This window comes from Myotis daubentonii, chromosome 3 (genome assembly GCF_963259705.1).
Source record: "Myotis daubentonii chromosome 3, mMyoDau2.1, whole genome shotgun sequence".
NCBI classification, from domain to species: domain Eukaryota; kingdom Metazoa; phylum Chordata; class Mammalia; order Chiroptera; family Vespertilionidae; genus Myotis; species Myotis daubentonii.
In genome coordinates, this window is record NC_081842.1 from 82,121,508 (window position 1) to 82,135,965 (window position 14,458).

Consider the following 14,458-nt stretch of genomic DNA (forward strand, 5'->3'; position numbering starts at 1 on the left):
GTACTTCCACATCCAGCATACAGTATGGTAGACTACGATGCCCTGAAGGACCCATATACTTGAAAAATACTAGATAAAAATATTTTAAAATATTATTCTAAATATACTCAGTGCCCCACCAAATTCAGCCAAGCTTAATTTAGCACTTTGATAGTCATAAAAAAACCCTCAAGATGAGAATTTAAAGTGGTCCCAGACTGCTAATGCCCTCGGTATCTAAAGAAGCAAATGCTTTTCTAGGATCTTCAACTTAGAACTCAAAGATTTCCCATAAAATTCTAAAGAATATGAATTCAGTATATATAGGGTTGGTTTTTTTTTTAAATCACAAAGAAACAAGACACAAATGAACAAAAAGTTAGTAGAAACAAACAGCGTAAGTCAAACCAGCAAAGAATATAAGTATTGCTATAATCAGACATGAAAAACAAAGAGTAGCATACCAGTAGAACAAAAGATCATAAAAAGTAGCTCCCTAAAACTGATAATCTGAAATAAAACTAAAAAGAACCTCTAAAATGGAAAACACAAATTGGAATAAAAAACTCAATAAATTTCATAGCAAATCAGACACAGCTAAAGAGTGAGTGAACTGGAATTTTTCAGGATAATCTACAAAGAAATAAACAAATTATGAAAGAGAGATTAAGAAACACAATATAAAGTGAGAATGTATCAAAAAGTATAAAGTACCTTGGAATATAGCAAAAGATAAGTAAGGCCTTTGTTGGATAAATCTCTAAAACTTTATTATAGTCTCTATCAAAATACATTATTTTCTTTTTGTGGAAGTTGAGGAGCTGCTTTGACAGTTCAGCGGTTCTCAACCTTCCTAATGCCACAACCTTTTAATACAGTTCCTCATGTTGTGGTGACCCCCAATTTCATTGTTACAAATTGAACATAATTAAAGCATAGTGATTAATCACAAAAACAGTATGTAATTATATATGTGTTTTCTGATGGTCTTAGGCGACCCCTGTGAAAGGGTCATTCGACCCCCAAAGGGGTCGCGACCCACAGGTTGAGAACGGCTGGTTTATATAGAATAGCAATTGGTTCTAAATAACTAAAACCCACCTGAATAATAAAGGTGGCAAACTTTCCTTATTATAAAGCTCAGGTAATTAAGACCAAATTTTAAGAGTGTAGAAAAGCCCTGGAGGGTGGCTCAGTTGGTTGGAGTGTTGTCCCATACACCAAAAGGTTTTAGGATCAATCCCCTCTCCGGGTGCCTATGGGAGGCAGCCCATCTTTCTCTGTCTCTGTCTCTTTCTCCCCCCTTCCCCCCCCCCCCCCGCCCACCTCCCTCTCTAAAACTCCACAGAAACATGCCCTCAGGTGAGGATAAAAAAAATTTAAAAAGAGAGTAGGAAGAAGCAGCCAATAGATTAGAGCAAAACTTAGAGCCAATACCAAATAAATGTGGAAATTTGTTTGTTTGTTTTTTTTCCTTACCTGAGGATATTTCCCATTGATTTTAGAGAGAGTGGAAGAGAGGGGGAAACACAGAAATATCGATGTGAGAGAAACATACTGTTTGGTTACCTCCTGCATGAGGCCTGACCAGGGTCTGGGCTGGGGAGGAGCCTGCAACCATGGGACATGCCCGTGACAGAAATCAAATCCAGGACCCTTTGGTCCACAGGCTGACGCTCTATCCACTGAGCCAAACTGGCTGGGGCAGAAAATTGTTTTCTAAGAGAATCTGCATGGTCTTTGGGCCGGAAGAGGATAGAATTTTCACTAAATGGTTCTGAGAAAAGTGGTGGTCAAAATAGGGAGGGAAATAATATCAAATACCTATCTCTTACTAATATTCCAAATAGATTAAAAATTAAACATAAAAGAAAAACTAGAAAAATGTAAAAAGACAATGTATGAAAATATCTATGAGTAGGAAAGAATTTTCTAAAGTATCTACACTAATAAAAGAGAAACATGGTAATTGGCGTACGACGGCTACCCTTTTCATTGGCTAATCAGTGAGATATGCAAATTAACTGTCAGCCAAGATGGCGGCTGGCAGCCAGGCAGCTTGAAGCGAACATGAGGCTCGGTTGCCTCAGTGACAGAGGAAACCAACGTTCCCCGCCTTCAGCTGCAGGCCTCTGAGCCTGCAGTTTGAAACATTTTAACAAATACCGCCAGACTTCAGCCAGCAGATTCGCAGCATTGTATGCAAAGGCCAGAAACCTACTTTCAGGAGTGGAGGCCTAAGAGCTGGAGCCAAGCCTCAAGCTAAAGCTGGCCCAGAATAAAAAATAAAAAAAAGGGAAAAAGGAGCGTTTGGGAGTTCAGTCACCCCCAGCCTGTAAACAGCCCTCAGCCCCTCACCCAGACTGGCCAGGCACCCCAGTGGGGACCCCCACCCTGAAGGGGGTGTGACCAGCTGCAAACAGCCCTCAGCCCCTCATCCAGGCTGGCCAGGCACCCCAGTGGGGACCCCCACCCTGAAGGGGGTGTGACCAGCTGCAAACAGCCATCATCCCCTCATCCAGGCTGGCCAGGCACCCCAGTGGGGACCCCCACCCTGATCCAGGACACCCTTCAGGGCAAACGAGCTGGCCCCCACCCGTGCACCAGGCCTCTACCCTATATAGTAAAAGGGTAATATGCCTCCCGGCACCGGGATCAGCATGACAGGGGGCAGCGCCTAAACACCCTGATCGGCACTGCTCTGTGTGTGACAGGGGGTGGGGCCACAACCCCCCCCCCCCCGCCCCCCGGGCCCTGCTCTGTGTGTGACGGGGTAGAGCCATAACCTCCCCATCAGCCCTGCCCTGAGTGTGACAGTGGCGGCGCCCCAACCCCCTGATCGGCCCTGCTCTGTGGGTGATAGAGGGCGGCGCCCCAATCTCCCCCCCGGCCCCCCACGGGCCCTGCTCTGTGTGTGATGGGGTAGAGCCATAACCTCCCCATCAGCCCTGCCCTGAGTGTGACAGTGGCGGCGCCCCAATCCCCTGATTGGCCCTGCTCTGTGGGTGATAGAGGGCGGCGCCCCAACCCACTGATCTGCCCTGCTCTGTGTGTGACAGGGGACGGTGACCCAACTCCCCTATCGGACCTACTCTGTAAGTGACAGGGGGGAGCTCCTCAACCCCCTGATGGGCCCTGCTCTGTGCGTGACAGGAGGGAGCTCCCCAACCCCCTAATGGGCCCTGCTCTGTGCATTACAGGGTACAGAGCCACAACCCCCCTGATGGGCCCTGCTCTGTGTGTGACAGGGGGCAGTGCCCCAACCCCCGTATTGGCCCTGCTCTGTGCGTGACAGGGGGTCGCGCCGCAACCTCCCCATCGACCCTGCCTTGAGTGTGACAGGGGGTGGTGCCCCAACCCCCCAATCGGCTCTGCTCTGAGCCCGACCAGGGGCTGCACCTAGGGATTGGGCCTGCTCTCTGCCACCCAGGAGCAGGCCTAAGCCAGCAGGTCGTTATCTCCCGAGGGGTCCCAGACTGCGAGAGGGCACAGGCCGGGCTGAGGGGCCCCCCTTTCCCCCCGAGTGCACAAATTTTTGTGCACCGGGCCTCTAGTCTACACTAATAAAAGAGAAACATGCAAATTGGTGTCACTCCACTACACCCACCAGCCAATCAGAGCAACTATGCAAATTAACCCAACAAAGATGGCAGTTAATTTGCATACACAGGCACGGAGTGAAGACTGAAGGCTCTGGCTGGAATGAAGACTGAAGACTGAAGCCAAGCCTTGCTGCGGCCAGACCAAAAGACTGGATCCTGGGTGCCAGAGGAAAACCAGTGCCAGCAGCCAGGGGAAGGAAGGCCTATTGCGTGAATCTTCATGCAATAGGCTTCTAGTCCTATATAATAAAAGGCTAATATGCAAATTGATCAAATGGCAGAATGACAGGTTGCTATGATGTGCCCTGACCACTAGGGGACAGACACACAACACAGGAGCTGCCCCCTAGTGGTCAGTGCGCTCCCACAGGGGAAGCGCCGCTCAGCTAGAAGCCCGGCTCAGGGCTGGGAAGCACAGCAGCAGTGCCGGGTTTCTCTCCTGCCTCTGTGGCAGCGCTAAGGATGTCCGACTGCTGGCTTAGGCCCGTTCCCCCCAGGGAGCGGGCCTAAGCCAGCAGTCGGACACCCCCCAAGGGCTCCGGGACTGCAAGAGGGTGCAGGCCAGGCTGAGGGACACTGCCCCGCCACTGAGTGCACGAATTTCATTCACAGGGCCTCTAGTATTTTATAAACAATCTTTATCTATTTAGTATTTAAAGCAAATGAAAAATTTTAATGTCTCCTTCACCTACTATTGGCTTACATATTTGCTTAGCACCCCTAGCTGGTTTGGCTCAGTGGATAGAGCATTGGCCTGAGGACTGAAGGGTCCTGGGTTTGATTCTGATCAAGGACACATGCCTGGGTTGCGGGCTCAATCCCCAGTAGGGAGTGTGCAGGAGGCAACCAATCAATGATCCTCTCTCATCATTCGTGTTTCTATCTCTCCCTCTCCCTTCTCTGAAATAAAAAAAATTTTTAAAAACAAAACATATTTGCTTAACATATATAAAAATAAGCATATGGAATGAAGAATAAATGAGGTATTTTTTTAATAAAGAGGTTGTATTGCAGTTATTTGGGGGCGGACATTTAATTTACTACAAGCTAATGAGAAATTGGGAAAGAAAAACACTCATATGCTTTTTTCTGCTTCAGATGCAAGATAGAAAAAAAACTCCAAAGCTAAAATATAAAAAGACTATATCTGTGATGAATTTTATTATTAAGATGGCCCACTATAAGGAGTATTTTCTCCTGTGTCTCCAAACCCAGAGAAAAGCAAACTCCACTAATCTAGGATGTAAAACAACTCTATGCTCCATAAAAGTTTTTCCTCACCATATTGCCAGAGCTTACATTAGTTCCTCACACACAGTAGATGATTAACAAATTTTTAAAAAATATATGTTTTTATTGATTTCAGAGAGAGGAAGAGAGAGGGAGAGATACAAACATCAATGATGAGAGAGAATCATTGATCGGCTGCCTTCTGCATGCCCCCACTGGGGATCGAGCCTGCAACCTATGCACATGTCCTGACCAGGAATAGAACCGTGACCTCCTGGTTCATGGGTTGACACTTAACCACTGAGCCACATGAGTCAAGCTTTTAGTAATTAAGCACATATAAGAAAAAAATATATGTGAAATGAGTTTAAAAAGTACAAGGTAGAAAAGGATCAGTGGTTAACTAGTTAAGTGTTAATATACTTGGACAAAATTACTTTTTGTTTCAGAAAGAGGAAATGACACTTTACACAGTGATGTCAGTAATTCAAGAGTTGCAGCAAGTTAATATTATGAGAAAATGAATAAATAAGGTTAGTTATTTTATTTTTTAAAATATATTTTTTTGCCGAAACCGGTTTGGCTCAGTGGATAGAGCGTCGGCCTGCGGACTGAAAGGTCTCAGGTTCGATTCCGGTCAAGGGCATGTACCTGGGTTGCGGGCATATCCCCAGTAGGAGATGTGCAGGAGGCAGCTGATCGATGTTTCTCTCTCATCGATGTTTCTAACTCTCTATCTCTCTCCCTTACTCTCTGTAAAAAATCAATAAAATATATTTAAAAAAAAATAATAAAATAAAATATATTTTTATTGATTTCAGAGGAAGGGAGAGGGAGAGAGATAGAAACATCAATGAGAGAATCATTGAACGGCTGCTTCCTGCACGCCCTCACTGGGGATTGAACCTGCAACCTGAACAAGAGCCCTGACGGGGAATTGAACTGTGACCTCATGGTTCATAGGTCAATGCTCAACCACTAAGCCACACCATCCCAGCAGGTTAGCTATTTTAATTCGTACTAAATTTTCATTTATTGATTGCTAAGCCCTTCTATAAGTTCTAATAAGGCCAAAAACAAAAGTCAAATTATTCATTTACAATAACAATGAAACAAACAAAAAACCCTCTACCTGGAATTCTCATTATCCTTCACTGACAGTCTGATTATTGAACCTAATGAGTTCTAATGATTAATCTTAAAGATCAAAAACCAGACCTACAAAAGTGCTCTATAATTAACATGCTCCACAACTGAATATGTAGGCAGTCATTTTTTAAATAACATAATTACTTAGTGTAACAACACTGATGCAGTCATGGACTTTTCTCAAACTGTTTTTAACAGTGTAAATCCCAGATAATTTTCTACTGCTACAACTGTCTCACCTAAGAGGCAGTGGATAGGAAATGACAGCCTTTTCCATAAATCTACCTTGGAAGCCTTGCTAACAGGTTTTCAGTTCAGCTTAGTCTGCTGCTGTAAGTGGGCTTCTTCCACTTTAGCATTAACCCTGAGTTTGTAAGAAATACACACACACACACACACACACACACACACACACACACACGCCTCTTCCAGTATGTACTTATAAACAAAAAGCAAGAGTATTAGAAAATTCTTACCAGAAAGATCCACCACTGCCTCATGACTGGAAATAGCTCCTTTCTCAATAAAAAGATCTCGAAAATATTCACTATTAGCTGACAAAACAGATTTATGAGCTTTGTACTCTTCTCCTTCAATTAACAAAGTAACATCACAGAACTGGTTGGAGAGTCTCTGTTCATTCAGTTGCTTTAACACAGCCTGACAATGTTTTGGAGAAGAACGTTTCACCACTCCTTTGGTGTCAACCTATCAAAATAAGTGTGAGACCAAGAGTTGTATCATATATCATCTGTATTTCTACCCTTAACAGAATTTAAGACAAGACACATCCTTCCCTTTTAAAAGATACCACTAATTAAGAAAGAAATAGCCTGATATTCTTTCTTTATTATCTATGTATTTAAATGAAAAGATATGTTGTTCTCACTCTCTTCTGCTATGTTCATTCTACTTGACCCACTGAAAGCCTGCATCTCACTTCTTACTAGCCTGAAATCTGATGATATATGAAACTAATGCAGGCAAAAAACAAAAACCTAGCCAGCTTAATTTCACCTTGCTGTGTGGCCCAGAGTCTGCTTCCAGAGTGTATTCTGTCTGTCTATACACCATTAAAAAAGAGAGGAGTAATTAACAAGTTACATTCTGAAGAGAACAACAGGAATATTTATGCTGAATGAAGAGGCAATATTAGCATACTTCTAGTGTATACAACAACGTAGTGCATTACCCAGTGGTTCTCAACCTTCTGGCCCTTTAAATACAGTTCCTCATGTTGTGACCCAACCATAAAATTATTTTCGTTGCTACTTCATAACTGTAATGTTGCTACTGTTATGAATCATAATGTAAATACCTGATATGCAGGATGGTCTTAGGCGATCCCTGTGAAAGGGTTGTTCGACCGCCAAAGGGGTCACGAACCACAGGTTGAGAACCCCTGCAGACCCAGACCTGCTTAAATCTTCAATGTCAATGCCAATACTCAAGCAGTTTTAGTAGTTTAAGAAAAAATTCACAAAGCCTACAAACACTAATACACTAGTTACACATGTTAAAGCTGAATGAAAAGTTCCACTTACAAATACAAGTTCATGTTTCGATATTGGCTTCTTTTTTGCAGGCTTGGAGGCTGTAGTTGGAGTTGAAGTAAAGTTGCTCAGGTCATCCTCTGATTCATTACTTTCTTCTCCAGATTCAAGGTCTAGTCCTAATTCTTCCAACATTTCTGAAGTATCTGATATTGGACGGGAGCGATCTAGTTTCTCCTGGCATTTGCTACACTGTTTAATGTAATCTTTGACTTGCTTTAATATACCTACAATAAAAATAAAAATTAACAAGTCAACTGTAATATTGTTCTTATTTAAAAATTGAAAAATATATTATATTGGTGATTATTTAGTCTGTGTATGCTTATGTATTTTCCAGTGCATGCATATGTGTAGACACAAACATGCCCCATTAAGTACACAGAGTTCTTTAGAATTTAAGATACATGTTTTCAAAGATATAAGGTTACAAACAATGGTTTCTTTCCATGCTGAAGTAGACTGTTGTTTATTTCTAGTTATTCACTTCCCCATCACTATGTAGCACTGCCCATTTTCACGTGAGCTGCTACTTACTCATGCATTAGGAGCTACATGAAACTGCTAATATTCAACTGTTTTTGACCTTCATAAACAATAATATAATGTGGCTCAAGCTAATACTTCTTCACCTTACTAACATCAGGTTTGACCATGCAATTTGCTTTGGTCAATGGATATGCTATGTGCCATGTCTCATTAGAAGCTTAAGAGGCACTGTTGCCCAGCCGGTGTGGCTCAATGTTTCACGTCCACCTATAAACCAGGTCACAATTCGATTCCCAGTCAGGGCACATGCTCAGGTTGTGGACTCAATCCCCAGTTGGGGGCCTGCAGGAGGCAGCCGATCAATGATTCTCTCTCATCACTGATGTTTCTATCTCTCTCTCCCTCTCCCTTCCTCTCTGAAATACAAAGAGAGAGAGAGAGAGAGAGAGAGAGAGAGAGAGAGAGAGAGACAGACACTGTTTCACCTCAGTTCTCTGAATTTCATCCCCTCTTAAAGAACATGTTCCAGATGGATGCTGTACTTTAGCTTGAACTGCAGATGAAAAAAGACAGGTAGGGCCCTGACCGGTTTGGCTCAGTGGATAGAGCGTCGGCCTGTGGACTGAAGGGTCCCAGGTTTGATTCCGGTCAAGGGTATGTACCTTGGTTGTGGGCACATCCCCAGTAGGGGGTGTGCAGGAGGCAGCTGATCGGTGTTTCTCTCTATCCCTCTCCCTCTCCCTTCCTCTCTGTAAAAAATCAATAAAATATATTTAAAAAAACAAAAAAAGACAGGTAGGGCCAATCTGCAACCTGAACAGGACTACAACCAAACCTTGTAATCATATTATAAAAGAAATCTCATGTTTTTGAAAGCTATGACATTTTAGGTTTTCTTTTTTATTGTTGACACTATTACAGATTACTTCCTTTTCCCACCCACTCAAGATTTTAAGTTTATCTGAAATAACAACATACACAACTAACAAAAGTTGAATGTACAAAAGGCACTCTCAAAACCCTATTTTGAATTTCAACTTCCAACCCAGCATGTTGGGGTGGGGGTAGGGGGTGGGGAGCAGGGAGGAACACTTTTTATATATTACAGGTCTTTGCCTTGAATGACATGTTTTGTTCAATGTTAGTTTGTTACAACATTGACAAGATGAATAGTTAAATAGGAACTTAACTTATTTATATCAATTAGCCAATGGTAAAATTGGTTGTTATACATCGTTTTGCTTAAAGTCACAACCTATTGAGGCCATTAAATGAGGATTTACTCACACACACACACACACACACACACATCATCCTTATAAATTAGGACCAATTAATTCTCATTCTACAGACTGGGAGAATGAAGCCCTAAGAGGCAAGTAACTTGTCCAAAGTCACATCTAGTAAATTGCATGCTGGACCTCCAGAAGCCATGTAACCTTTCAGTATATTATACTACTTACCCAAGAACACATTTGTCCATCCCTGTGGCAGAAACTCCTTTCCTCACAATTCCCAAATAAAATGCAAATGAAAAGGCTCATTAATTAGCTAAAAATGATACAGAGGTATATAATAAATTCCTGAAAAGAGTTTCAATATATCAAAATATACCAAGTTCTTTGCTTTCAACTTTCAGACAGTAGTCAAGCAGTATTCCTCAAATTATATTATGTCCCATCCTTACTAGAAAGTACATAGTGGACTCATAAATTCAAAAATTGTATTCTCATTTTAGATACACACAATGGATATTATTATACTAAAAAGCTCTGAGTTCTACAGTAAAAAAAACCTGTTTAACCTAGGAAGTTGCTGAATTTGTTCACAGAATACAATTTTTTAGCAGACATAACTTGTAAAATAATGGATTAGGAGTAAATATAACTTTCATAAAAAAGGTATTTATGCTCTGGCCAGCTTGGCTCAGTGGATAGAGCGTTGTTGGCCTGTGGACTGAAGACTCCCAGGTTTAATTCCAGTCAAGGGCATGTGCCCCGATTACTGGCTTGATCCCCAGTAGAGGTGTGCAGGATTCCTGTCATCATTGATGTTTCTCTCCCACTCTCCCTTCCTCTCTGAAGTCAATAAGAATATATTTAAATAAATAAATAAAATTAAAAAGGTAGTTACATGTGCATAGATTTAGAGAGCAACAGAGGTTATATTCTAGCATCTGAAAATATTAAAGTCAATAGTAAGTCTATAATTGTATGAGACATGAGTAGGTTAAAACAAAACAAAACAATAAAAAGCCTGGACAGATATATATTTTACATACAATTAAGAGGAAATGAATCCTAGCTGGTTTGACTGATTGGATAAAGTGTCAGCCTGAGAACTGAAGGGTGCTGGGTGAGATTCTCGATCCCTAGTAGGGGTGTGCAGGAGGCAGCTGATCAATGATTTGCTGTCATCATTGATGTTTCTATCTCTCTCTCCCTCTCCCTTCCTCTCTGAAATCAATAAAAATATATTTTAAAAAAAGAAATGAAAAAGGTTTTCATTATCTCTGTAAAAAAAAGATATTCATTCTCTATGTAAAACAAATGAGAGTAAATGGGTTGGGATGATGAAAAATTTCTGAAGATGAATAGTTGTGATTACATAACAATTTGAATTAATGTCACTGAACTGCACACTTAAAAATGGCTAAAATGGTACATTTTATTTATTCATATTTTACTAAATAAGAAAAAGTAAATGGGTATGTGAATGGGAGAAGATGTAAGAGAAGATATACAAAGTGTCCCAAAAAAATGTATACACACTTTAACAGCTGATAGCTCAATTTTGAAAATGAAATATATTTTAATAAACACTACCTTTATAATTATTCAAAGCGTATATGTACATTTTTTGGGACACCCTATACATTTCTAAGTAAAAAACATACGTAGAGAATAAGAAGTGCTGCTATACCCAGCTGGCATGGCTCAGTGGTTGAGCGTCCATCCATGAACTAGGACATCATGGTTCGGGTTTGATTCTGGGTCAGGGCACTTACCCAGGTTTCCGGCTTGATTCCCATTATGGGGCAAGCAGGAGGCAGCCGATCAGTGATTTTCTCTCATTGATGTTTCTATCTCCCTCTCCCTTCATCTGTGAAATCAATAACAACATATTAAAAAAAGTGCTGCTATGGAAATTTCCATGTCTAAAATAAACAAAGAAGAGGCAGTTTTTCTAATTAATTTTGATTGTATTTCTAAACATTTTATGATTCTACACAATTTAGTACATTCTGCATACAGCACAGGTTTGACTATTCACTAGTTGAGTTCAAATGGCATTTGAGAAACTACACAAAAGCATTTGAACAAGGATGAAAAATAATAAATGCTGAAGGGGGAAAATGGTATTAATGAATGATAGTAAATCAACTCTCTCCAAAAGCACCCTATTATGTTCTACAAGTCCTTTAACTTGAGTGTTAGTGTTTTGATGGGATCGTTTTATTTATTTATTTTTTTAATTCCTGTATTTTATTTTATTTTATTTTCACCTGAAGATATTTTCCCATTCATTTTTAGAGAGAGTGCAAGAGAGAGGGAAAGACAGACAGAAATATCAATGTGAGAGAAACACATTATGCCTCCTGCACAAGCCCTAACCAGGGTCCAAGCCGGGGAGGAGCCTGAAACCACGACCGTTCAGCCCAACAAGGCTCTGTCCACTGAGCAAACCCGGCTGGGGCTTGATGGGATCATTTTAAACCTAACTTTCCAGATCCAGGGTTGATAAGCTGAAAGGATCTGACTCAAGTTAACCATTCAAGAGCCATCACTGTGTAAACATAGTTAATTTACTATTTAAGAGTGGGAATTACTGCAAAGGGCTTAAATTACTTATGCAGAAAAATCTGAATCCTCTTACTAGCTTTGTGACGGCCAAGTCCCCAAACCTCTGGGTGCCTGTGTTTAAATGTTACTATTTATAAGCACTTTGGACAGTGTCCGACAACACAGTAACTACTACTCAAGCGTTTGGTAAATAACGCTCACTGGTCGACCTCTCTGGTACCAAGAAAAATAGTCCACATAAAACACCAAATTACCATCAAAGGGTTCTTTACTTAGGAAAGACTCAGAACAAAGTAAAATGAATGACCTTAGCGGGTAGTCCTCTAATAAGACAACTGGAGGAAGTTTCTTACTCCAGAGCAGGGTTTCTCAACCTCTGCGGTGCTGACATTTGGGGCCAGATGGTTCTTGGGGGGGGGGGGGGGGGTGTCCCTGTCCTGTGCACTGCACAAGGCCTAGCAGCCCCGACCTCTACTCAACCAGGTGCCAGTACAACCCCGGTTACAACCACCACGACTGTCTCCAGACACAGGCCTGGGAGGCAGAAGGTCCCGGTGGGGAACCACTGCTCCGCGGACCCACCGACAAAGCCGAGCCATCGGCTCCCGCCAGCTGCTCAACAGCGCCCCTCCCGTCAGTGTGGGGATCGAGGACCATCCCCTCCAGTTCACAGACTCCACAGGCTCACGCCTCCTCCCTGCACTGGTTCCAAGGAGCCAAAAAAATTTAGAATTATACTTCTGACTGTAACAATCACAGCAACCGCATTTTTTCAAGGTATATACAGTGCTTTCCACTGGTATTAAAGGGAAGAACATAAAAACCATTCACACTAGGAGAGCCCGCTGTTCTTGACACTGAATTCTTGCCCTAAAAACGAAGCTCCAGATGACTGTTTGCAGTTGCTCCAAACAAATCACTTCTGCACGTAGCCGCATTCCTCCTCATCTACACCGCAGAGCCACGACGTGAGGACTACGAGTAAGCGGGTCCCGAGGACGTCAGGCCCGCAGCTCAAACCCGAGGGGGACACACCGGAAAAGGAGCTGGGCTTCGGGCGGACCCTCTCCCGCACACCGTCCCCACCACCCGGCCTCTTAAAGGCACAGAGCGCAGCCTCGCTAACCGCCGCCCGGCGCCAGAACCTGCCCCGAGGGAAGGCGGCGGGCCCCGCCCCGCCCCGCTCGCGAGCCCCACCCCCGCCCGCCCCGAGGAAGCCCCTCGCCCCACCCCGGGCCAGGGCCCGCCCCCAGCTTCCCAGGCCTCCTTCCTGTGGGAAGTGCGGCGCCTTTCCCGTCCCTCACCCTCACAGCTCCGCCTGGCAGCCGCGCCGCCGCCGAGCGTCGGCTGAGCCGGCGGGGGTGTTCGAAAAGCGGGGTGAGGGTCCCCCCGACGCGCAGTTCTGCACACGGGCCCAGGCCCGCCTCAGTCATCCGGCCCTGACTGGACTCCAGCCGCCAGCCCGCCCTCCCGCCGCGGGCGCGAGCCTACCTCGCCACCAGTACGTCTTGGACAAGTCGTGCCAGGTCTGGTGCTGGGTGTGGTGAGTGCCGCCCGGGCCCAGGTGCGCCGCCTCGATGAGCCCCCAGCGCCGCTCGGGCTGCAGCACCACCTCCAACTCCGCGAAGGTCTTGCGGTGCCGCTGCCGCCGCTGGTAGTACAGGGTCCCGTCGCGCACCACGTAGCAGGCGGCCGCCTTGCGGATTTTGCGCTTGACATTGCCCTCGGTGCCCGGCGCGTACGGCTCGCACTCGTTCGTCAGGTAGCGCAGGATGGCCCGGTAGCTTTCCTCGCTTGACATCGCTGACCCGGGCTCCCCGAGGGCGCCTGTCAGCGGCGAGGGAGGACGACAGCGGCTCTGGCTCCGGGCGGATGTTACGGCTGCGCAGACGCTGCCGGGAGGAACGGCCGTGCCTGTGGTGAGTGCTCGTCGACCGCGCCCGCAGCGCGGAGGGAGAACTAACGAGTTGGTAACTAGGGGGAACTGCACTTCTCCAGCGCGCGGGATCCGCTGGCGACTGAGAAAATGGCTGCTGCACCACCGGAAGTGACGTGAACCCAGGGCAGTGGGCGAGGGAACGCGCCCTGATTGGAGCCGGCTGGGTGAAGCCCGTCGGGTGACGTCAGGACCGCGGGAGGACATTTTGGAAGCGGGTAGGCCCTCCCCCGGAGATGGAGCTGGCTTAGGCCCGACATCTTAAGTCCTGGCAGTTTCCCTTTTAATTTCCCCCTTCTTTCCCATGCTCTGAGCATGTGTGGGATCCGATGGGCAATTGTTATTCCATCCGAGCTGCCCTAAGGCAGCCATTCTCAACCTGTGGGTCGCCAACCTGTGGGTCGAACGACCCTTTCACAGGGATCGCCTGCCTAAGGTGTAAAGGGGTCTGTTCCCCGCCCCCACCGTCCGAGACACCTGAGGACGTAAAAGCATCAGATTTTAAGTCTTCGATTGAGATGCTAGCCTATAAATATAAAACCGAAGAGACCCCATTCACACGGAAATGTGGCTTCCAGTTAAGTGTTATAAAACTCAAAGTCGATTTACTGATAAGAGTTATAATTTATGTCTAAACTTCAACCACTAGCTTCAAACTACCCATGGAATAGTCAGGATTTTTCAGGAATGGCCTGATTATATAGAGACTGTTTTCTA

At 44.5% G+C, this 14,458-nt stretch overlaps 1 protein-coding gene across 4 annotated transcripts in view; it reads right to left on the minus strand.

Moving 5' to 3' along the window:
• ZBTB11 (zinc finger and BTB domain containing 11) overlaps positions 1-14,127 on the minus strand; it is a 39,423-nt gene extending 25,296 nt beyond the window's left edge. For 2 of the 4 annotated variants that reach the window (XM_059688028.1, XM_059688027.1), the window contains exons 1-3: positions 13,297-14,127; positions 7,505-7,740; positions 6,437-6,668 (exon numbers count right to left, since the gene is read on the minus strand). In XM_059688028.1, coding sequence (XP_059544011.1) covers positions 6,437-6,668; positions 7,505-7,740; positions 13,297-13,948 — 1,120 coding nt within the window. In that variant the 5' untranslated portion in view covers positions 13,949-14,127. Of the gene's footprint in view, positions 1-6,436; positions 6,669-7,504; positions 7,741-10,898; positions 10,951-13,296 lie in introns of those variants that run through there. The other 2 variants (XM_059688030.1, XM_059688029.1) reach the window with 2 other exon arrangements.
• Between the last annotated feature and the right edge of the window lie 331 nt (positions 14,128-14,458).